The following is a 24,269-nucleotide window of genomic DNA, read 5'->3' as shown; positions in this document are numbered from 1 at the left end:
TTTTTTACGCAATTTTCGTTTATTAAAATTCATATTAGCCTAGAAGTAAATATAAAATTGCAAACTCGTAAAAAGGTCATAAAAAATCTTACTTATTCGAGATTCTACGTTTCTCAGCACTTATTATATGTGAAAGCTAAGAGAAAAAACAAGAAATATTCATTTATATTAATATTATGGTATACATAGTGCAATTAGAATTACAAAATTACTTATTTTCTTAACGCATAATTAGAAATAAAAAACTTCCTATTATATTCAAATATTTGTATAATTAAATTTATTCAATATTGTTTCTTTATTAATGAAAGAAAATATTAAAAATTAATTTTTTTAATGAAGCTATTTTATAACATTTCTTGTTATTTCTCGTTACCTTTCATATTACGTCCCGGACGTATAAAGTAATTTGTCGCGGTATCGATATAAGTCTTTCCTACAGTCATTACAAATATTCTTTTAAGTTTGTTCCAAAAATGATCCCTGTTATGAGTATGCGCTCTTTTTATGCATTTGTTAATATAATAAAAAATATTCTGGTCATAATTGTTATAAATAATTTCATCTACAATATACAATCTTTGATCTAATTCTAAAACAAATTTTACATGCTTTATCACGATCAAGATACAGTAACATGTATATTAATTTTTCTCTTTTTGCCAAACATTATATAACAAGGCAACTATAGAGTATTGTTATTTCGAATTCCTCTAAACAGGACATTAACAAATATTTAACACATTCAAGATCAAAGATCTATAATATCATTTAGTTAAAAAATTTTTTAATTATCACTTAAAGTTATTGACTTACAAAATAAAATATAAATAGGCATATAAATATATATTTAAATGTAACTAAAAAAAAAAAATAAAAATGAAAAAAAAAGTATATATGATTTAGATCGAGTAAAGAATTATATAAAAATTATTGCAATGATTGTGAAAATAGCAGAGCTTTATAAATGATGAGCTTTTAAGAAATATAAATCTTACTTATCTTACTTTGAAATATGTTTCATCTTAATATTATAATATTTAATTTTTTTTCCTTATTAGAAAAAAATTATTCATAAGAAGTTTTATCAAAATATATCAATCTCGAATGTGTTAAATTGTATGAACGTATTTTTGAATTCCTACTATAAACTATGTTAAAGGCTGATATATTCATAACATTATTATCAATCACTTCTTTGTGTTTATCAGTTGTACTGACATATGAAAAAGGACTAATATATCTATAAATTTTAAACTATTAATAATATCATTACTTTTTTTTCACTATGTATCACTATATATTTTTCTGGAATGTTAGTTTGTACCTTGCCAACATTTATTATATTGTTGGCCCCTAAAACTTGTATTATATTCGCTAATAATGATTCAATTTCATTTGTAAATAACTACAAAAATAATCATCTAATAAAAGTTAAAAACAAATTAGGCTCCTAAAGATATTAGTAATATTTCTAATGTATATTAAGTATAGTGAACCATAGTACTATCAGCAACCATTTTGATAAGTTGCATTGACTTGCTGCTGCCCATTGAAGTCCAGGATAATTAATATTTGGCGTGGAAATTTCTGTAAATTTATATTCATAAATAATAACAAAATAAATTTATATTATATTATATTATACTGGAACAGCAAAAATTTCTATACAAAGCAGAACAAAAAACAACATACCTTAGAATAATTGTAATAAATAAAACTAACACTACCAAAGATCCTGAAGAAACTTGTGTTACTCCAGTCCCATAATAAAGAGCTTGGCCACATGCTGGTGGACACACAGGGACAGTAGTTTCTGCGCAAAAAAAAAAAAAAAAAGAAAAATCTAGAACATGCTAACTACTAAACTCAATAAATGAATGCACTGAAAATAAAACTATTTATTATTATGCAAAATAAATAAATAAAACTTATATTAATAATAGGAATAAATATTATTATTACATTAACATGCACAATCTATAACATATATATATATATTTATGGATTCTACAATTTCATATATAGCTATAATTAAAATTAGGAAAATTAATACTTTATTAAAAATAAATAATTATTATAATTTATATATAAACAGAAAGAAAAAAAAGAACGTATTACATACCAAATAATTCAACTTTCGTTTCTGCAGTTCCTAATTTATTAGCAGCTCTGCATACATATTCTCCATACTGTCTCTTTTCAATTGTGATCACTCTAATTGTTGTATCTGTATATTGATCTGCAGTTGCAAAATGTGATATGCTATAATGTTGATTATTTGATAATTGAATATCATCTTTCAACCAAACAATAGCTGGTGGAGGATAAGCTTCTACATGACATTCTAAATCCATGTCATATTGTAAAGCTTGACCAAGTCTTGGTCTAGGTGCAGTGATCACAGGTGCAAATTCAACTTCTACATTAATATTTCTTCTAGCTCCACGTCCTACTCCATTTTCAGCTACACAATAATATGTTCCACGATCTTCTTTACGAATTGTAGAAATTTTCAATGTATTGCCACTATAATATTTTGATTTATTTAGAAGAAATTTATACAAAGATAAAAGAAACAAATAAAAAATATTTATAAAAATAATTATCTACCGGTAAATTGATCCTCCAGTTGGTAAAATTGCATTATTTTCTCTTCGCCATGAAATTCTAGGTGTGGGAAAACCACCAGCATAACATTCAAGTTGCACTGGTTGTCCCTCAGTAACAACCAAAGACCTAGTTGAATTATCACTTATAATAGGTGGTCTACGAACTTGCAGTTCCACATTTGCAGATACATAATTATTCAAAGATATTAAAATTTTGCATTGATAAAATCCAGCATCAGTCTCTTGTATATCTTTTATCTGAAATATGTATTATATTATTTAAATTTTACAATTAGTTATAATTAAAAATATTATATGTATTAAAATTTAATATTAAATTACTTGTAATATAAAAGTAGATAGAGCATCATCATATCTAAGAGCAAATCTAGTATCTCTTATAATTAAAGAACTACCATGTGAAAGAGGTAATTGATCATTAGCTATATTTTTATTAATTTTTGTCCATACAACTGGAAATTCAGGGGCATATTGAACTGAACAACGAAATTCAACTGTATCGCCAATATCTTTAATTTGCTCTTGTGAAATATATGATATTGTTGGTGTACGTTGACTATTAACTGAAAAATATAATAATAATGTTTCTGTTCAAAAACATTAATTATATCATTAAGCAATATTGTATATTATATATAATATTATTACATTATAATTTCAAAAAAAATTATATAAACAAATATAATTGCATAAATATTACATTATGTTGGTTATGTACAAAAAAATATTCTGTAAACATTCATAGATTTCATATAAAGATTATTAATATTTCATTCGATTAAATAGTTTATAATGAACAAATTTAAGAATATAATATTTATTTTATATTCTTATTTTATATTCAAAATAATATATGCAAATAAATATCTTTTACCTGTATGTAAAAGGGCCAATACGAAAAAAGTATGAAGAGTCTTCATTGTGACACACCCCTGATGTGCTATGATGTTCTTATAATTCGAATAATCTTTTAGATTATTCTTTAACTTTCTGATTATTAATTAATTTTTTTGTCAATATTATATCCACGTCTTAATTTATATTAACAATGTTGACAACATTATATATCGTTCTTATTATTATTAAACGACGCTACTAAATAGTAATCAAAAGGAAAAGGTACTCACAGGACAGGTGTCTTTTGACCGAAAATAAATATGGCGAATGACGCTACATTTCTAATCAAATGAAATACCACAAGTCAAAATATAAGATATGTGATATAAATAAAAATATTAATTTTTCTATATTTTAAATAATTATTTCAATATTTTATTTTGTCTTTTTATGTATAATTTTTTTATCTTTGAGTTAATAATTTTAATGAGGTTAATAAATATGCAATTGATTTACTATGTTCATTCAAAAATTTCCAACGTAGTTATATAAAAAATATACAAAAAATGTAAAATAATAAATTCAATAACAAATTCAATAAATTGCACTTATTATTTTTATTAAAAAAATAATACTATAAACAATTTTATTAAAAAAATTGTTAAATGAAAATTGTGAAAAAAAGATTTTATTCTCATTTATATTAAAAATAATATAATAAAAAATATTTAATCATGATTATTGATCGCCCAAAAAAATAAATTTTAACAATAATTAATGTAAATATGTATATATAAATATACTCTAAATATACTTCTTTTATTACTATTATTATTGTAAAGGTGAATAGGTATGTCAAACAAATTACGTAACAATTACAGTAAAATGTCAAAGTAATGTACAGTTAACAGACATTTCCTATTGATTACTTTTTACTAAGGTTTTAGCTAGATATAAAGGCTACATTATTTAAGGTCTATTTTTATATTATTTCAGAAATATATATATATACATATAAAACTTCAGCATATTCAACATATTAGGATAATGATATTTTGGTAATAAAGAAATTGAATTAATTCGAAAAAAAATATATCTTTTAATTATTAGTCTAACATTTTATAAATTTTATATTTTATAATTATTTTTACATGAAAAATATATAATATAAAGATAGTAGATATTCTACATTAAAAAATAAAAAATAAAAAACTTCTAATTATTAGAAAAAAGCACAATTAAGCATAATAATAAGAAAAAGCATTATTAACAAAGTTCGTTATTCTTAAGTGTCGATGTTGCGTGTGAACTTACGCTGATCCTTCTGTTGGTATTTCAAGTTCATAAAAGAACCACTTCGTAATACGTAACATATGTTGTGCTTATTCGGTAACCATAGAGATTCGAAAACCTCATTGTTCCGTGTATCTCTATTGCATACCTACACAAGGGTTAAAATCCTTGATGATTTTTTATGTGTGACATGCCAGTGTCGTTACGTTCATACGTAAACGCAACTAATGTGTATGTCATGCAATATATAGAATGTAAGTTGAATATTATATGTTAATATGTGTGTGTGAACATTTATATTTGTACTTACATAATATAAATAGTATATCATATGAACGGAAAGATATTCAATCTAAAACGATTTAAAAAATTACATCTTTTAAAAGTTTAGATATTAAAAAACATAACACATCAATGTGATTATAAATCTGTGAGAAATACTCGTTGTCATTCGTTACATTTGTAAATAAAATTACGTATACTAAATTATATGATAGATATATATATGTATATATAGTTTAAACGTAAAAGAATATTGAAATACGAACCATGTTTGCGATATATGTCCTGTTCATGCAAAGGCATGTATATAGTTAGTATTCGTAAATAACATACGCATGATCATGTGTGCAACATATAAGTATCATTCTACCACGAGGAGGTCAGTATGTGTCACAGTATTGCAGTGGAAGCTACCGGCATCATCTGACTAATACAAACATCATTTGAAAGTTAAGAATATCTTACAGAATTTTGAAAAAAGTGATAAAAATATAAAAATTGTTATGTTAAGAATTAAAAATAAAAAAAAACACGATTGATTACAATTATTATTTAGTGATTGTGGGCAATATTAATAGTTTTTAACATTTCTAGCTATGAAGAAATAGTTTGTATACATAAAAGTGATTTATTTTTAAAGAAATTACAAATAAATAATAATCGAAAGAAAAAAGCCAAAGATTAAAAAATGTGATATGTGATCATGTTAATTAATTTAGAGATATTTAGAGATTTATATTTTGTCGATTTTCATACTGTGAATTGATGTCAATTTTTTTTCTTAATTATTATCAATTATTTATTAAGAATTATTGTTCTCCATGAGATATATATTGTGCAAATACATAAGATATCAACGATTAAAATTATAAATTATTAATGATTGAAATTATTAATCAAGACAGAATTACAAAAAACAATGAAATTATATAAATAATTAGCAATTAAATTGACAATAAAACAAAAATTAAACAAAGAAGAAATATGTAATAAAATGTTCTGATTAAAAACATACGACAAAAAAAGTACCTACATAGATACAAAATATATGCATTTTGAAATATCATAGAGGTCGTGATTATCTGAAAATATCATGTCGCGCAACGAATTTATGGATCTACCTTGAAGATCAAATATGAAAAACTGGAATATTTATATTTTTTCTGATGGACCAAAAACATTTAAATCTTTTCAAATTGGAAAAAGTGATAATCATAAAATAGCTACTATTTCATAATTGAAAAAGAGAGGCTAAATAACAGCCTCAAACTAAGATCGATTCTCATTTATTCGATGATTAATCAGATGTGATTATCATGAGTTGTACATATAAATGTCGATCGAATCGGAATCTAACTTTTCATCGATTTATCGTTTTCTATCGATACATTATCGATCGATCAGCAAGTGAAATAAAATTATAAGTTAAAAACATTTTTTGATCAATATTTATTGATCAATATGGTTGCATTTAATTTCATAATAGTTAATCTTTCTAAGAAAGATCGTTACTAAGAAAAAATTTCCGGTTCTGATATTGTAATATTACATATAACAATTCAGTAAGTTTCTTCTCTCTGTTTATTCTTCAATCTATAATTTGCATAATAGCTAATGAAAACATTTATAAAATTATTATTATTCAATATTAATAATATGATTGTATAAAAAGTTGTGATATTTTGATATTTTCATGATTAACGTATTGCAAATTAATATCATTAAAATGAAAAAATTGAACTTGTTCTTTAGTTAAAAAAGACAGTATTCTATCATTTGGATGTACAGAATGACAACATTGATCAAGATTATCGCGAAATGTGCATTTTTTTTAAATATCATCGGTGACTTTTTGGCATTATTTATTAAACTTAATTAAACGCAATGGATAGTAGTGAGCTTCAAGTCGAAGATGAAACACAGGTATCATATTTTTATATTCTTTTTGTTTATCTTTTTCTTTTTATTTTCTCGTTAATAAATTTTTATGATCTATTTTACGATTATACATAAAAGATCTATATGAACTTTTAATGATACTATTATGAATAAAAACAATGAATATTTTAAAAATTGCATCGTTATTTTATCTTGATCTAATCAATGAATCTTTCGAATAAAATGTACGTAAATAATCGATCACTAAACTAGTCACGCATTATTTATTCTATAATATGCTATACAATACAAATGAAAGATATTTACGTGATAAATGTTTCTTTGAATAAATATTTCATATCATTAAGTCATTAGTAGTACATAATAATAATAAGTTAGATGATATGAACAACATATTAATATACATAATTAATTAAAGACTTTACTAACAAAATAATAAAACATTATTAATTCTAATTTTTTTTATTAAAAAACAAACGAATAATTTAATAAAATATATATTGGATAAAATATAATTAATAAAAATTATTTGTTTAGAATAATCACAGTAGACGGCAAAGTTTGTCTACTAGCAATACAATTATTACCGAATCAAGCTCGAATGAATCTCAAACGAATGTGAATGGAACGGAAATGAGAAATTCGCCATCGAAAGCATCATCAACCAGTTCTTCACCCCAAAAAACGGCAGCCTCAGTTATATCAAATTCTCCTACTATGAACAAAAGCGTAAAAATTGGAAATAACAAAGAAATAATATACGAAATGAATAAAAATGGTATTCAATCAAATGAATCGCCAAAAATTAACAAGAAATTATCCAGAACCAATATTTATCCATCGGGAACAAATTTGACTGCTCGGGACGCTTTTGGTAGGATTCAAATAAATTTTTTGATTCTTTTCTTTTTTTTTTCTGTTTTATTTCTTTTTTTCATTAATTTTTTTTATTTATATTTATTTATATATATATATTATTTATATTATTTATATTGAGATGTAAAAGTTTTTTTAATTTTTTTGTTTTCTATTTATATTTAAAAAAAAATGTAATAAAGAACATTCGAATTAATTAAGAAGAAGTTGAAAAGAATTCGATACATATATATTCGGAATATGTATTTGCAATTACATGTTGGCCTTATAGTTGAAATAGGCCTAAGTCAATAAACTACGATCAATATATATATGAATGTCAGTGTGTCACGAATAATAGATATGAATAATGTATCCGTAACTTCATCGCAACCGTAAAGACTTTATGACTATCGGACCATCGTCAAACCAACACGTGTCTCCTATTATTATCTTCCTTTTTGATTTTATATAACATGAAACTTTTGATGATGATTACTATACCCTTTATATTATTTTAAAATTTATACATGACATACATGACGATATTGAGCGTACATTTTTTACGCGATCTTCTGGATTTTCAAGGTCAAAGGATGTTGATTAGTTTTATTTAATTTAAATAAGATATAATAACAGATTGAAATTTCATGCAACAGATGCTGACAATTTCATTTATACGTTCAAAAGTTATTTTGGAAAAATAATATTTTTACAAAGTTTGTTTATTTTATACATAGCAATTATTTAAAGAATGATTACTTTAGTTACAGATAGTTACATATTAATATATTGAATTTTGAAGTTTTAAAGTTAGTTTGAAAATGTTTTTATCCTTAATAGGTCCTAAACTTACAGTACCAACGACTCCAGAAGATACACCACCATTACCAGGAACACCAATATTTTCTAATGATGTACCAAGAGATTCTTTGTTACAAAAGGATTCATCTTCAGAAACGGAAATAGATCCTGAAACACTTTATTTCCGGTCTGTAATGACATTAATTTGTAATCAATTAATTTTTTCTAACTAATTTTCTTTGACTTATTCTGATTAATTTGATTTTATTTTTTTTTCTTATAAAAAAATAAATTTAAAATTAAATTAATTAATTTTATTCATAATTAGAATTTTAATTCTAATATTTTATTGTTGTGTTGTAATTTTAATATTTTAATTAGTAGTTTAAAAAAAAAAATAACAGTATGTATAACAGGCAAAAATAATATAGCTAGTCAAGAATATTCTTATCAAGGATATTATTATTAGAAAATAATATATGTACATGATATTACAAAACCCACGATGTATAAAAAAAGTTTATATAATTAATTTTCTTATTGCGTGACTAGCGAATTAGATTATTGCAATTTTATGTCTTAATGTGTTTACCTGATTCCTTTCGTTCGTGTCTAATTTAATTTAAGATTTAACGATATTATGTGCTATCTATTTTCTTTATTATTAGATTATTTTAAAAGAATTCTAATATGTATATATAATAATCTCATTTCTTTCCCAAAGAAATTATTTGTTCCACTTAATAATTTTAAAATAAAATAAACAACATTTAAGTAATTATTATTTAAATTATATAGAAATGATATTTGAAAGTCTTTAACAATTTTAAAAAAATCTAATTTGACATAAATAATCTTAAAATGATCTTAAATCGAAAAAATAAAAAATAAAATAATTTTTATACAATTTTAAAATTCTCGAAAAGCTTAAAACGACTTGGGAATGAAATGATTGAAGTAATTTTATGATAAATAAATATGAAATAAATTTATAAAATTAACATTAAATAATTTTAAATTAATTTTAAATAATTTTAAATAATTTACATTAGTTTATAAATAATATAATTTTTAATAATTTTTTAGGATTAATCTAATATGAAATATTTGATTAATAACAATTAACAATAAATTTTAATTATTATAATTTATTAGATAATAATACATTATATATATATATTACTTGCAGAGACGGTCGTAGACGCATTGATATGGTTTTGGTATATCATGAAGAAAATAGTGGAGTAATGACTGAATTAGAAGCACGTCGAAAGGAGCAAAGACGTGTTTTTCAACAAAATTTATTAAAAGAAGGTTTGCAATTAGAATTAGAACCAAAAGAAAATTCTTTTGACGGAAAAACTTATTTCTTAAAGTTACACATTCCATGGAAAATTAAAGTTCAATATGCTGAAGTAATGAATTTGAAATTGCCCACCAAAAGATTTATCACTATATCTGTTAAAGCTTGGGTAAGTTTATGAAATTTTTCAAAATTTAATTATTTATATTTATATCAATGTAATTTTTTAATTTATAATGTCCTTTAAAGAAAATTCTTATCTTTTAATTTTAATATTTATTTATATTATTTATATTATTATTAGCAAAGCAATGAGGATGTGAAAGAAAGTCCGAAATTTTGGGAAAGATGGATACAATGGGTAAAAGAGATACATACTTGGGATACAAAGAAATATCCGGAAGAACCTAGTTTTTATGATAGTATTGATTCTGGTGATCGAGAAGAAAGGTAAAAATATAAAATAAATTAAATATTTATTTACTTATATATATTATACTTTTATAGATTTGTAGTAAAAGATAGAGATACAGCTTATACTCCTGCTCAAAGATCTTTAATAGTAATGCAAATTTTATTAAGAGCACGATATGATGAAAATCACGAAAAGGCAGGTATCCGAAGACTTTTAGCAGATGGCACTTATCTTGATTGTTATTCTTTGCACGAGGGTCCGTATAACAAACCTGGTTTAAATGGTGAAAATTTAGATAGACATTTATTATATTTAATATGGGCCAGACCTTCGCAATGGTAATTTTATTATCACTCATTTTTTTAGTTTATTTAATTATATTATGAATATTATGAAATATAAGTGATTATATTTTATTAAATAATTTTTATTTTATCTTTATTATATTTCTATCTCTATTATTTCTTTTAGGTACAAAAGACAACCTTTATGGTTAATCAGACGATATTTTGGAGAAAAAGTAGCTCTTTATTTTGCATGGCTAGGATTTTACACAAAATGTTTATACGCACCAGCGATTGTTGGCCTTTTGTGTTTTATGTATGGCGTAGGAAGTATGGATGGACCTGACAATGTACCGAGTAGAGAAATATGTGATTATAATATAGCAGGTATTTTTATTTTATACAATCTTAATCTTATTTCATAATTTTTCATTTTACTAACAAAAATCATTTCTCTTAGGAAATATTACATTATGTCCTATCTGCGATAAAGCATGTAGCTATCAAAGACTCGGCGAATCCTGCTTATTTTCAAAATTAACTTATTTATTCGATAATCCTGCTACTGTCTTCTTTGCTATTTTTATGTCATTTTGGGGTATGCTACATATTTATTTTTTTTTGGGGTATAATACATAATTTAATAATGTCATAAAGAATATTTTTTATTTTTTTTCAATATTTTAGCCACGACATTTCTTGAACTATGGAAACGAAGACAAGCTGTGATAATTTGGGAATGGGATCTTCAAAATGTTGAAAGCGAAGAAGAGCCTCGACCTGAATTTGAAACTACAGTAAAAACATTTCGAATAAATCCTGTAACCAGAGAAAGAGAACCTTATTTACCAGTATGGTCTAAGGCTTTACGTTCTTGTACTACAGGTTCTATAGTATTTTTTATGGTAATTATACATCTCATAACATTTATTGCAATAAATTTTATTGTAATAAATTTTAAATAATAAATTTATGTTTAGATATGCGTTGTTTTGGGTGCTGTACTGGGAACTATTATTTCTCGAATATCGTTAGTATCCGTATTTTATGAAGGTGGAGGTCCATTTTTACAGAAACACGCAAAGATTTTCACCTCTATGACTGCAGCCCTTATTAATTTAGTGATTATTATGATCCTTACACGAGTGTATCATCGTTTAGCACGATGGATGGTGAACATGGAAAATCCTAGAACACAAACTGAATACGAATCTAGTTTTACATTCAAGATATTTTTATTCGAATTTGTCAATTTCTATTCGTCCCTTATTTATATAGCCTTCTTTAAAGGAAGGTTTTATGTTCATCCTGGAGATGCCGATGCAAGAGCTACAGAATTTTCTCGTATAAAAACAGACGTGTGCGATCCAGCTGGATGTTTGTCGGAACTTTGTATACAACTTGCTATTATAATGGTAGGCAAGCAATGTTTCAATAATTTTGTAGAAATATTATCACCAAAAATGTGGAATTGGTGGCGTAAAAGAAATCATATTGCTGCTACGAAAGATCATGGCAGACCGTATACTTATTGGGAGAAAGATTATCAATTGCAAGATCCTGGAAGACTCGCGCTCTTTGATGAATATTTGGAAATGATTTTACAATATGGATTTGTGACTTTGTTCGTCGCTGCATTTCCATTAGCGCCATTGTTTGCGTTATTGAACAATATAGCTGAAATACGATTAGATGCATATAAAATGGTAAAAGAAGCGAGAAGACCATTAGCAGAAAGAGTGCAAGATATAGGAGCTTGGTACGGCATATTACGTGGAGTAACTTACGTTGCTGTAGTATCGAATGCATTCGTTATTGCATACACATCAGATTTCATCCCTCGTAGCGTATATGCTATCGTTTACTCACCCACAGAAGATTTAGTGGGTTATATTGATAGTTCTTTATCAGAATTTAATACATCAGATTATCGAGATGATATGAAAAGCGATATGGATACTCATCATCCGGAAACGTGTCAATATAGAGGCTATAGAAATGGACCGGATCATGCTAACGATCCATATGGACTAAGCCCGCAATATTGGCATGTTTTCGCAGCTCGTTTAGCCTTCGTTGTTGTTTTTGAACACATTGTTTTCGCTTTAACTGGCATAATGAGTTATGTGATACCAGCCGTACCTCGTTCTTTGGCAACTCAACTTCAACGAGAACGTTTACTTGCTCAAGAAGCTAAGTATGAAAAAGGTATTAAAAGTAGAGAAGACGATGATGATATTTTATCAATGCTTAGAGAAGCAGGTAGCATTGGAAGAGCTGCAGGTGGTGGTAGAGGTAGTTGGGCAAGACGCTTTAGTAAATTAAGTGATGGTTTAGATGCCCATGTTGATGTAGCTTCCAGACACAATAGAAACAGTGATGGTTCGACTGTATGGGAGGTAACATGATTTTAAAATAGATTCATAGATATATAGATTGTATTTCTTGAGATACTTAAAAAATATTTTTTGAATGCCTCGCTTATTTGTACAAAAACTATTTACTTGTATCGTTATGTAAATAATATTTATGATGGTAAAATCCTATATAAATATCGGAATAACAAGTACAAATAAATAGAACATTAATTGTGATATTTTAAAAAAATTGCATAAAATATGTGAACAAGAAACAAAAAACAATCAAATTAACATGTGATGTTGTAATAAATGCCAAATGTATATCAATACTTTTCAAAGATATACCGAAAATCATTTTAAAAATTTTTAACATTTGATCATACGACTAAATATATGTGTGACTTATATAATACTTTCAGTATTAATATATACGTAATTAAAAAAAAAACTTCTTTTATAATACATTGAATATGGTACTCTATTTTCTATAAAATTATTAATTCTATAAAATTATTAATAAAATTTCTATAAAATAATTTTTAAATCATAATATTACATAATAGAAATACGAAAGTACCGATTAATAAAAAATATAAATAATAGCCAAATTGTGTTTCTATTGCTTGTTATCATTCATTATCAGCTGTTAAATATTTATTAATGTGAAGGACAAAAGATTTTCTCAAAATTTACACAATATACTCTTTATTGTACATAATTTCAATATTTCATTCTCCATTTTATGCTTGACATTATTACAATAATTACTATAGAATATATTTATAATAATATACATGTACATATTTACTTTTTTTTTTGCTATTGATTTCACGATTTATATGTATAATTTTATATGCATATTGGCATATAATTCATTCCATACTGCACTTTCTTGCGTCTTCTGCTTCCTTTTTAAAATCTAAAAGTGTATCACAGTTGTGTTGAGGGATAGATAGAGATCTTTTTTTTTTACTTTTTTCTTGTTTTAAAGAAAAGGAGACCATTCGGATGACTGAAATCGATACATAGTCCATTCAGTCAGATCTCCTGGATCTGATGGACACCTGAACTTAAAATTTGTTAGCCATAATTCTAGTAAACGAATGCGATGAAATGTATCCTACATTCCTCAATCTGTTTATATAATATGCAATATTTATCCTATTTATACAATCATCTATACCTTTTTCAAAAATATATCGTTATAGGCGTTTAAATGGCAAATCATAAAAATGTAATTCATCATTTCATGTGCAATTTTAAAAATGAGAAAGAATTTTCATGTTTTTTTATTTGCTTCTTTTTATTCTAAATTTTCTACGAATAAAATCATTTGTAGCGATCCATCTTATAATAACATATATTTTTGTAATATTATTGCTTTTGTGCTAAATTTACATTTTTTTGGGCATTTTGTAGAAAAAAGTGTATATATATATATATACACATACACGTGTATACGCATGCATACGTGTGATAAAGTTATTTATTAGGTAAAATGTTTTTTGTAAATAAATGTTTTCGCCCCTATATTATTGCAGAAATAATTTTGGTTTTTCTTTGCTTATTTTTATCAGTATGTGTATTAGAACTAACATGCATTATATTGCGATATATGATTCAGATATGCAAAATTATCAAAGCAATTCTCTTCTGTTAATTTATAAAAATATTTTGTAGATTTGAACAACAGAGATTGATATATATATATATATATATTTTTTTTTTAGTTAGGCAAACTGTACAAATTTCATTTTTAGATATCTTTCAAAGATGAATGGCTTCAACTTAGTTTATTCAATCGAACAGGATATAAAGCCTTATATTTACTATATAGTCACTATATAGTCACTATATATTTGATAAAAAAACCTCTAAAAATATACTATATGCGATAAAACATTCTATATCCTTTCGAAAAATAAACTTTCAATAAAAATATGTCACATATATTAAAAAGACAAATTGTAAAAAGGAATGTAACAGCATCTCATCACGTATAAGCTATATCACGATAAAATTTCGTTGGATTATTCTCTCGCATCAATGCATTTACCAATTATGCTTCAAATATTTGGCTAAAAAATTGTGGTAAATACATTAACATGGAATTTTGAATGCATTCCTATGAAATTTTTTTGTAAAAATGTTACGTAAACAGTATGAATTTGTAAAATATACTGTACAAGCAAAATATTCGACTCGACTAATCCTTCTGAGTGGACTAAATCTCGATTTCTAAATTCCAAAAGATGCGATTTAATTTAGGTAAGAGGTAGGAAGATGTAACACTTAACTAGATCCAGGAGGAGCATTGAAATTAAACATGGTAGTTGGTGGACGTCCCGGCAATGGTTTTGGCGGTAGTCTTGGTGTTACCGATCCTGAAATTTATCATAAATATTGTAAAAAAATTATAATGAAACAATTATATGCAAGATGAACTTGGAAAATTTAATATTAAAATGTAAAATTTAAAATATAAATCGTATAAAGATTTTTAATTTTATATAAGAAAATTCTTGATATAATCTAATATTTTTACCATTAGGTTGCGTAGGTGGAAGTTTTGTAGGACTGGGCCCATTGAAAGACATATGTCTTCGTGGATGAACAGTACTCGAACACGTGTTCTCCAACGTCGAATTCCGCCTAGCGAGTAACGCTGAACAACTTGGATTTAACGTTGTAGGAAGGCGAGGTGGTAACATCACCGAAGGTAAATCTTTTCGTGGCGGTAATGGTGGTGGAGACGTACCATCTCGTGGAGGAAGTATTGGTGCATTTGGAGCTTGTCTCGCCTATATATCCAAAAATAAATGATACAAAATATATTATAATATAAAATACGTAATTTGAATAAAAAATAAATTAAATGAATTTTTTTTAATTTACCTGTTGTGGTGACTCACTAATAGAACTTTCTCGTTTTCTATGAGATCTTGGTGGCAAAGGAGGTGGAGGTTGAATAGGAGGTATGTGGCTAGGAGAAGGAGGAGGTGGCATAGCAGCACTAGGACTTCCACTTGATGATGGCATACCAGTTAAGGCTCCCATTACACCTATTGTACCAGAATTAAAGCCAAAATGATTCTGTGGTTGATGATGCGGAACTGGCAAATGACCAGGTGATCCTAACTGTGGACTGCTACCTGGCGAGCTGATCGAAAGTCCCGACATACTGAGAGGACCTGGTGAACCTGGAGGTTGAGCTGTACCTATATTAATAGTAACATACATCTACTATCTATCTAAGCATACTACATAACAAAATAAAAATAATTTTATTTAGAAGAAATAAAATTTGTAAAAAGCGCATGCTAAATTCAATATTATGGTATACAAACCTCCTAGTAGTACAGGTGCAAAGACTGTGTGGTCCCCTACATGAGAAACTATAATATGTGAAGTATGTGGAGGAGTTTCTGGTAATTCTGGTGGTGGTGCTTCCGGAGGAGGATCATGTAATCTTACACTTGAAGCTACAGCTTGCAATGGAGCTGGCAATTTACCGCTTAAACTTCTAGCTTTAATGCCTGGTGATTTTAAGTTTAAGTCCGGCCATTTACGAGACTACAAAAAAAAACAATAATTAGTAAAAATGATATTATTATATGCATGCTGTACTGTAACAATTTAAAAAAAACTTACAACTCTAGGAGGTTGTCTACAACCTCTGGGTTCTACTTCTAAACTTTTATTATACAAATAATTGCTTATATCGGCTTCTTTCATATTTGGATCAAAAGGTGACAAATTCTCAATAAAATGTCTTATTCTAGGCTCCACTAAAAGACAGTACGGTTGATTTTGATACTGTTGAATCTCTCCAGTTATTTCTGCCACTTTTCGCCGTTTACTAAAATTTATAAGTTCTGGACTTCCTCGTAGATAATCTGGATTACCTTCTTCAATGTGTAAGATATTGGTCAGGTACATGCCTACAAAAATTTATTTGTAAAAATTTAATCAAATTAAAAAATTTAACAATTAGAATGTTTTATTCCTTATTATTTACCAAAAAATGGTACACAAGGTGGATTAATAGATCGTAATTTTTCTTGATATTTTCGAAAATGACCATTATTTAGTTCTCGAGCTTCTTCGAGAGCTTTTTCCAATCGTGCTGGTATTTGCTGTAAATATAATAAAATTTATTTGTTTTTTATGTATTAAAATTATTTAAAAATTTTAATAATTTTAACATACTTGAAATGTAAATTTTAACCTAAAAACGGATGCAGATCCCATTGCGCTAACAATTGCTAATACACCATTAAAGTTATTAAGATCTTGAAGCACCATCATAATTTCAATTGCTCGCGATACAATTGCGACTCTTTCTTCTAAATTTTCAGTTTCTACTATTGTTTTTTCTAGCCACCGTGTAAACTATAAAAATTAAAAATTAAAAATTATTTAAAATTTTTTTAAAATATATAAGATGAAATATAAAAAAAATATTACTTACATTTGTTGTATGTTTTATCATTTTTAGTAAATTAGGTGATGTTTTTTCTTTATCTTTCTTAGTCCATACTGATCCAACTAATTCTGAAGGTTTTACAGTTCTATATAATTCAAACTCTAATAAAGTTAATTGTCTTGCTAATTCAATTGGATGTAACTATAATAATTAAAAAGTGATTTATTTTTCTATATAGTATAAATAATATTAATTATATTAATTATATTTATTATATTTATAATATATTACCGTTAATATTCCCCATTCTTCTTCAGGAACTTTTAAATGCCATTCAATAGGTGGTGGAGATCGTTCAAAACTAAATGTAATAGGTCGTTGTTCTGAAGGTTCACATTTTCTTTGCACAATTTTTATTACTGAATCTACCCATTTTCTCATCGATTTTCCACTTACTGTGTCTAGAAACGATTGTAATCTTTCTAAAAGATTTCTATCGCGTTCGAAATCATAAAAATGATGATCAACCTGATATAAAAAATATTTAAGTAAGTATTATAAAATTATTATATTATTATTATTATTATAATTTAAAATAACTATATTAAAATTACAAACCCAATGTCTTAAAACATTTAAAACTCTGAATTGAACAGGTTGACAAAATTCTTTTCTATATCTTTTCCAATCTTCTCTAACAGTTGTTTTACAACCAGAAGATTTTTCTTCCTCACCATAAACTAATGATGGATCCGGTATGTCGAATCTTTCTATTAATAAAGTCAATAGTTCCTGTGGTGAGCAAAAACTCCTACAAAAAGAGAATAAAAATTTATTTTAAAAAAATTATTTTAATAATAAAATTTAATAAAATGTTATATTATTTTATATAATTTATATAATTATAATTATAAATAATATATATTTTATATAATTTTAAAATATTTATGTACCTATAAGTAGTAAGGAATGTTCGTACAAAAGCTGGATCAGCATATATATGATAAGTTAATCTTTCTACCAATTTAACCAAAGTTGCGCCTTTAATTAATAGTACACCTCCATTTTCTCTCGCTTCTAAAACAATATTTTCTGGGCTATCCTGTTCGGCAAATTTGTATAAATGTGGTGGAGGTAACTTTAAAGGATGTTTCCTTTCTTCATCTAAAAGGATACTGTCCAAAGTTCTTTCTAACATACTCTTTGTATTCAACATTACAAGATCCGCCATCCAACTATTTTTATCTTCGACGGATTTGGCAACAAGAATAACATTAGGGTGGTCCCTTGGTGCAATTTCAAAGGCATTTTTTAATTCTAAAAAATAATTATATATATTTCATTATTAAATATAAAATTAAAATTTTAAAAATATTAAGATTATAATTTTTTTTTGATTTATTTACCTTCAGTATCCTCTCTATCAATAATATCCACTTTTCTAATAAAAAATCTTTCTTTTAAGCGCAGCTCACCTTGGTGAGCTGGATGACCCACTACACCAACTGCTGCAACGGTAACGCTAACCCTTTTACCACCACTTGGTTTACAAAGAACTAATAAACCATCGAAAAGAAGCGCTCTTCGTTCTGTTAGTCTTCTTCCATTACTTACCTTTCCCAACATATCCTCTATATAAAAAATTAAAATATACCAAATAATGAAAATATACTATTACTAATTTATATGAAACAATAAATAAGAAAAAATAAGAATTATGTCTATATTTTTCATACCACGTATAAATTCGTTACAAGATTGTCCAACATCTCTTTGATCCCAACCATCAACAGTTTTTTGTAATTCACTAGTTTTTTCTAATGCTGCTTGCCTTCTTGCTCTACTCTGCATTCGTAAACCTGTATCTTTTTTTGGAAGACTCGCCGTAGATTGTAATAATTCCATTTGAAGTGGACTTAAAAGACCTTGTACTTGTTCCAATGTTTCACCATCTTCTATATTTGGTGTACGTTTTTGTAATACCTAAATAATATAAAATATTATTCAATTATTAGAATAATGTACATAATAATATATAACTATAAAATTATTCTTTATAAGATATACCTTTATATAATGAAAATACAAAAAACAGTGCCATACTGGTTGTAATAAAAGTTTTGGCAAATAATATTTGACAGCTTCTTTAAAACCATGTCCTGCTGCTCTTAATGCAGCATTAGCTTCAGGTCTCGATAATAAATTCGTTAAAACTTCTCGACAAGCTGGACTATTAATATCTTTTGCATATCTAATATTAAAATTTGCATTAGTAATTTTAAACCAATTATATTATTAATTCTTTTACATACTTTATATAAACATCAAATTCTGCTGCTTCTGCTAATTCTTCAAAACATGAGCCAACTGTAGGTGTTTGTTTTTCTTCTGTAATTTCCATTATATCTTCTAAACTACCAAGTAATGTTACAGTAACTTCATAAATATCCATAATATTACTAAAAAGTATTTCAATTTCAGATTTATCTTGTGCTAATTTTGCAATTTCTTCTCGAAATACCTATTTAAAAAAGAAAAAATATTATTTTTCATTTAATTAAAATTTTTTCAGTAAATAAACTATTTTACCTTAATTATCATATGAAGTTCACGTAAATAGTGACGTTCATCATGTATAAGATCCCGAACAGATTCTTCATAAGTTTGAGAAACAACTGCACCTAAACCACTTTGTGGACCTTCTGCATAATCATCTTGATAAAATAAGTCCATTAATACCTATTAAAAAATAATTAATTATTTATCAATTATAATATAATTATTGATACATTTAATATAAAAATATGACATAAATATGCTTTTTAAAAATTAATATTACCATATCAGCACACATTGCAACCCTTATATCTTCACAAGATATCTCCACATGACGTATGTTCTTGACATAATTTCCAGCTAACTGAAGAGAAAATAGTCTTAAAGATTTTCAGGAATTAATGTTAATAAATAATATATAAAAAAAAATATAATAAGAGCTTGAGATATTATTTAACAGAGATTAAAAAAAATAATTAATAATGGCCTTTACCAACCTTCAAAATATCTGCAGAAATATATTCCAAAACTCCTACCACAAAAAGACTAACTTGTAAATCAATTTTTTGTTGTAATACTTCCTGTTAATAAAAATAAAAAATTATATTTGTGTAATTATATTTATATACATAAAAATATGCATAAGATAAATTTAGTTTATTTTATTACTTTTTGTAATAATTGATGGATTTTGTCAACTGGAAGAACTAATGGTGATTTCTTTTTTCCCTTTTCCAAGGCATCTCTTGCATCTCTGAGTGCCCATCTGTCAATAGGTGTGGGAAATGTACGTCTTACTCTTTCTTCTACATCTTGAGGTGTATGCGGTGGAGGATGACCACACAGCATTCCCAACAGCCTTAAGATTAAACTCTCAACATAGTCTAAGGCATCTTGTCGTGCTTCAAGACTAGGATGTACTTGCTCTAATACCTATTTTATATTAATTATCTATTATTATAATAGCTATCATTTAGAAGAAAAAGATTATTTAAAAAAAACAAACATATTATCCATGATTTAAAATTGTTACCTTTTTAGTCATACTTATTTACTATAATATATTGACATAAAGGATATTGTGTATGCAAAATTGTTTATAATTAAATCATATTCATTTAATAATTAATTTTAATATACATGAATTATTGTTATTCAATTATTTAAAATAAAATATTTAATAATTATATCTATATTTAATCATTATCATTTTTTAATAATTAAACAATATTGTAATTATCAATTATACTTTTAAAAATATATGTGGAAGAATAATCATTGAGAAAATAATTAAAATAGACACAAAATATTTAATATGATAATTAATGATTTAAAAAAAATCTTCTTTTTCAAATAAACTTTTCATTAATAACTTATTTTCATATTATTAAAAAAAAAATAATTAGTACATTAAATAACAGTATCCTTTATTCAAGATACAGATACAAACTGTTTTTAACAAAGTTGTATTACAAGAACATGCAGTGGTTAATTTCCAAAATATTTATTTCGTATGACGTATATGAAACATAACATTTAGATGAATCCCAGGATCGAATATTATTGTTACGCTCTTGGGACACAACAAGCTTGGTGGAACCTGAAAGGGCATAAAATACTCGCATGCATATCGCGCAACAATGACAATAGAACGAATCGACGAAAGCTTATCGAGGGCATCAAAGCATAGTGAGACAAAATCATTATAAATTTCGTATTGTAAGATTCGAAGAGAATACCTTGCGTAGGGAGTTGACAAATACTCCCTTCCACTTGGCGATGTTCTCTTCTTTCTGAAAGTCGTAGCCTGACGGCTCGCCTACCACTGACGCCGGCGACGAAAACATCTCCACTGTCACGTCCCCGGACGTGTGTGGATCCAGCGACCGGCGGTAATTCGGCCCGCCACCGCCAGATGTCTACAATTTTCTCGCAAGTGGTTACTCCAATACACGTTTCTACAAATACAAGATCCAAGCCTAACCTCATATTTCAAGCATATAAGGCAGGGATCAACAACTGTGCTCAACCAATAGAACTAAAACAATACCTTTCTTTCTTTTTTTTTTTTTTTTCTAAGAATTCCGATTTTATTTCTTGATTTTAAAATTACTCCATGTTTTCTAATGCCATTAATCCGACCTTTTTAGGGCGTGGTTGGCAAAAGTTTTTAGAAGTAAAGAAAATTCCAACTTCGTTTTCGGGACCCTAGGATTTTCCAGGATCTTTGACAACACCACCACGTTTTTATATATTCGTTTCTTTTCTTAAAAACAATCACGCACCCGATAGAATGTTAGCACTATAAAAAATAAAATACATTCCGGAGAGTTCCCGAATTTTACAAACAGCAACATTTTGTCGGGAATCACAAAAACTTGACAGAGACGTCTGTCTGTCCGTCAGTCCGTTTCTCAAGGCACAGACATCTCTGAATAATGCGACAACTAAGCTACTCGATAAAACTTCTCTAAGATTCGTACAGTTATATCACTTATTAAATGCATCTCCGAGGTTAGCCCGAGAAATTCCGAGTTATGCCGTTTGTACATTTTATGCGATATTTTCACTTGAATTTTTGTCAGAACTTAGTACGAATACCACTACTACTAAAAAATACCATTGCGCGACTCGCATCGATCGATAACTGCGATAATACTGTCTCCAACGAGATTTGCGATTTCGAGATATTTCACTATTATAATATCGATTTTGACAATGAAAAATATTTGAAATCTATATAGCAGACTTTTCCAAAAAATCTATTTAATTTGTATAATAATCTAAATCTATATTTTCAATTTTTATAATTATTCTGAAAATAAATTTATATAATTTTTAAAATTATAATTATTTTAAAAAATGAATTGTAAAAGTTGTTAATATTGATGAAATATTAATCTAATAATGCATATTACAATACTATGAAAATTATAAAATTTAAAATATAAATTATAAATTTAAAATAAAAAAGATATTTAAATAACAATAATATTTTAATTATTTTTAAAATTATTGTTTAATTATTTTTTAGCTACATCAATTATTAATAATATTATATATAACAAAAGTTTGTACTAAGTTTGTAATAAGAATATTGTATATATTTCAAGTAATTCTCACTAGATGGCAGTAATGAAATCATTTTATAAAAATTGATGTGAAAAATATTATTTCATGTAATTTTAATTTCGTCAAATCTCATAAATCATTATAATAATTATTAATAAATTTATTATTAATTTAATATAATAATTAAATTATCTTTTTATTTTTATAAAATAAAATTTATAAAATTAATAATAAAATTTTTTAATATTAATACTTTTTTATTTTTTAATATTAATAAATTATTAATAAATATTGATTATTATATTAAATATATTATTATTACAATTAAATTACCATTAAATTTATCATTAAATTTTGAATTTTTCTAATTTGTTTAATTTTTATAAAATTAAATGTTAAATTACTTTCAATAATATATTTTTTATATATTACTTTCAATATATTTTTAGTAATATATATTCAATATATTTAAATAATATATTTTCAATATAATATAATAAAAATATATTATTAATTAGTTTTTATGTTATAAAAAAACATTAAATTTTTAAGAGACATTAAAACTTTATGTTACAAAAACTTATAGTTAATAATATATACTTTAATTTTCGCGCGAATTTGAATGTTTAAGGATTCGTACAGCTTCAGCCAATTAAAATTGCTTATAAAATTTATGTACATGGTGTCAGTCTAGTATTGAAAATTATGAGGAAAGGATGTATTACTAGTGATAGAAGTAATTACATAGAATTCCTATTGATAGGCTATTATATTACGATTTATAGATTATTAGTAGCCTATATGTGATTAAAATATTCTATTAAAATTATATTTGGAATCTTTCTTATCGTATTATATTGCTTATTTATTTGATATTTAAAATTGCCGGTAGTTTTTATTATAAATGTATTTGAATCACGATTTAAGTTAAGTTATTATTTTATTTTAATAATTTTATACACTTATTTTATTTTATAGTTATAATTTTTATTTGTACAGATTATTGTTTAATTTAAAATGATTTTGAAGGTATAATAATTCATATACACGCCATAATAATTGGTAAGTTTTTATTTATTTTAAAATAAAAATATACAAATGCTGTAACTTTTTTTTATCTTTTTATATAAAATGAAATAAATCATTATAATCAATTTTTTTTATATCTTTTTCTTCATTCATATCTTTCTCCTATTTTTACAAATATTTCCCAAATGTGTGTATCTATAGATCAAGTATATTTGTATATT

General features: G+C 25.6%; 3 protein-coding genes across 9 annotated transcripts; 1 reads left to right on the top strand and 2 right to left on the bottom strand.

Annotated features, from left to right (window-relative positions):
- LOC414035 (lachesin) lies at nucleotides 1-3,804 on the bottom strand. 2 transcript variants are annotated; one of them, XM_397471.7, is made up of 6 exons: nucleotides 3,508-3,804; nucleotides 2,955-3,196; nucleotides 2,614-2,870; nucleotides 2,126-2,529; nucleotides 1,696-1,816; nucleotides 1-1,590 (listed from the first exon to the last, which is right to left on the bottom strand). In XM_397471.7, exons 1-6 carry the CDS (start codon nucleotides 3,551-3,553, stop codon nucleotides 1,569-1,571), a joined length of 1,092 nt encoding a protein of 363 aa, XP_397471.3. In that variant the 5' UTR covers nucleotides 3,554-3,804; the 3' UTR covers nucleotides 1-1,568. The 2 variants fall into 2 exon arrangements, with proteins under 2 accessions (XP_397471.3, XP_006565274.1); XM_006565211.3 differs by lacking the exon at nucleotides 1,696-1,816.
- A 2,114-nt stretch (nucleotides 3,805-5,918) lies between these two features.
- On the top strand, nucleotides 5,919-14,512 carry LOC552711 (anoctamin-4). Of its 4 annotated transcripts, none has more exons than XM_026444394.1 (11): nucleotides 5,919-6,607; nucleotides 6,798-6,968; nucleotides 7,482-7,818; nucleotides 8,658-8,790; nucleotides 9,793-10,075; nucleotides 10,211-10,356; nucleotides 10,414-10,659; nucleotides 10,793-10,992; nucleotides 11,066-11,203; nucleotides 11,293-11,510; nucleotides 11,586-13,013. In XM_026444394.1, exons 2-11 carry the CDS (start codon nucleotides 6,930-6,932, stop codon nucleotides 13,011-13,013), a joined length of 3,168 nt encoding a protein of 1,055 aa, XP_026300179.1. In that variant the 5' UTR covers nucleotides 5,919-6,607; nucleotides 6,798-6,929. The 4 variants fall into 4 exon arrangements, with proteins under 4 accessions (XP_026300179.1, XP_026300177.1, XP_026300178.1 ...); XM_026444392.1 differs by having other exon boundaries at nucleotides 8,643-8,790; XM_026444393.1 differs by lacking the exon at nucleotides 5,919-6,607 and having other exon boundaries at nucleotides 6,930-6,968; nucleotides 8,643-8,790; nucleotides 11,586-14,512.
- LOC552718 (protein son of sevenless) lies at nucleotides 13,774-22,604 on the bottom strand. 3 transcript variants are annotated; one of them, XM_026444384.1, is made up of 21 exons: nucleotides 21,998-22,604; nucleotides 21,687-21,905; nucleotides 20,617-20,880; nucleotides 20,445-20,528; nucleotides 20,231-20,311; nucleotides 19,981-20,130; nucleotides 19,704-19,912; nucleotides 19,459-19,642; nucleotides 19,128-19,374; nucleotides 18,798-19,022; nucleotides 18,345-18,708; nucleotides 18,010-18,202; nucleotides 17,683-17,919; nucleotides 17,437-17,592; nucleotides 17,175-17,357; nucleotides 16,984-17,101; nucleotides 16,617-16,906; nucleotides 16,313-16,538; nucleotides 15,861-16,183; nucleotides 15,511-15,766; nucleotides 13,774-15,349 (listed from the first exon to the last, which is right to left on the bottom strand). In XM_026444384.1, exons 2-21 carry the CDS (start codon nucleotides 21,792-21,794, stop codon nucleotides 15,258-15,260), a joined length of 3,990 nt encoding a protein of 1,329 aa, XP_026300169.1. In that variant the 5' UTR covers nucleotides 21,795-21,905; nucleotides 21,998-22,604; the 3' UTR covers nucleotides 13,774-15,257. The 3 variants fall into 3 exon arrangements, with proteins under 3 accessions (XP_026300169.1, XP_026300170.1, XP_026300171.1); XM_026444385.1 differs by lacking the exon at nucleotides 21,998-22,604 and having other exon boundaries at nucleotides 15,861-16,165; nucleotides 21,687-21,984; XM_026444386.1 differs by lacking the exons at nucleotides 20,617-20,880; nucleotides 21,687-21,905; nucleotides 21,998-22,604 and having other exon boundaries at nucleotides 20,231-20,307; nucleotides 20,445-20,513.
- Nucleotides 22,605-24,269: the final 1,665 nt, after the last annotated feature.

This window comes from Apis mellifera, linkage group LG12 (assembly GCF_003254395.2).
Source record: "Apis mellifera strain DH4 linkage group LG12, Amel_HAv3.1, whole genome shotgun sequence".
Classification (NCBI taxonomy): domain Eukaryota; kingdom Metazoa; phylum Arthropoda; class Insecta; order Hymenoptera; family Apidae; genus Apis; species Apis mellifera.
The sequence above is the reverse complement of the archived record's forward strand: the minus strand, read 5'-3'. Positions and strand labels throughout refer to the sequence as shown.

Excerpts from the sequence above, each read along its gene's own strand:
- LOC552718 (XM_026444384.1), bottom strand. The coding sequence starts at position 21,794 with ATGTTTTCGTCGCCGGCGTCAGTGGTAGGCGAGCCGTCAGGCTACGAC. Across the intron at positions 20,881-21,686 it reads TTGTCAACTCCCTACGCAAG|GTATTAGAGCAAGTACATCC; the intron begins GTATTCTCTTCG and ends AATATAAAATAG. Across the intron at positions 17,593-17,682 it reads AAGAATGGGGAATATTAACG|TTACATCCAATTGAATTAGC; the intron begins GTAATATATTAT and ends TAATTATTATAG.
- LOC414035 (XM_397471.7), bottom strand. The coding sequence starts at position 3,553 with ATGAAGACTCTTCATACTTTTTTCGTATTGGCCCTTTTACATACAG. Across the intron at positions 1,817-2,125 it reads AACGAAAGTTGAATTATTTG|AAACTACTGTCCCTGTGTGT; the intron begins GTATGTAATACG and ends TTTTTTGCGCAG. Across the intron at positions 1,591-1,695 it reads TTTATTACAATTATTCTAAG|AAATTTCCACGCCAAATATT; the intron begins GTATGTTGTTTT and ends ATAAATTTACAG.
- LOC552711 (XM_026444393.1), top strand. The coding sequence starts at position 6,930 with ATGGATAGTAGTGAGCTTCAAGTCGAAGATGAAACACAG. Across the intron at positions 11,204-11,292 it reads TATTTTTATGTCATTTTGGG|CCACGACATTTCTTGAACTA; the intron begins GTATGCTACATA and ends TCAATATTTTAG. Across the intron at positions 11,511-11,585 it reads GTTCTATAGTATTTTTTATG|ATATGCGTTGTTTTGGGTGC; the intron begins GTAATTATACAT and ends ATTTATGTTTAG.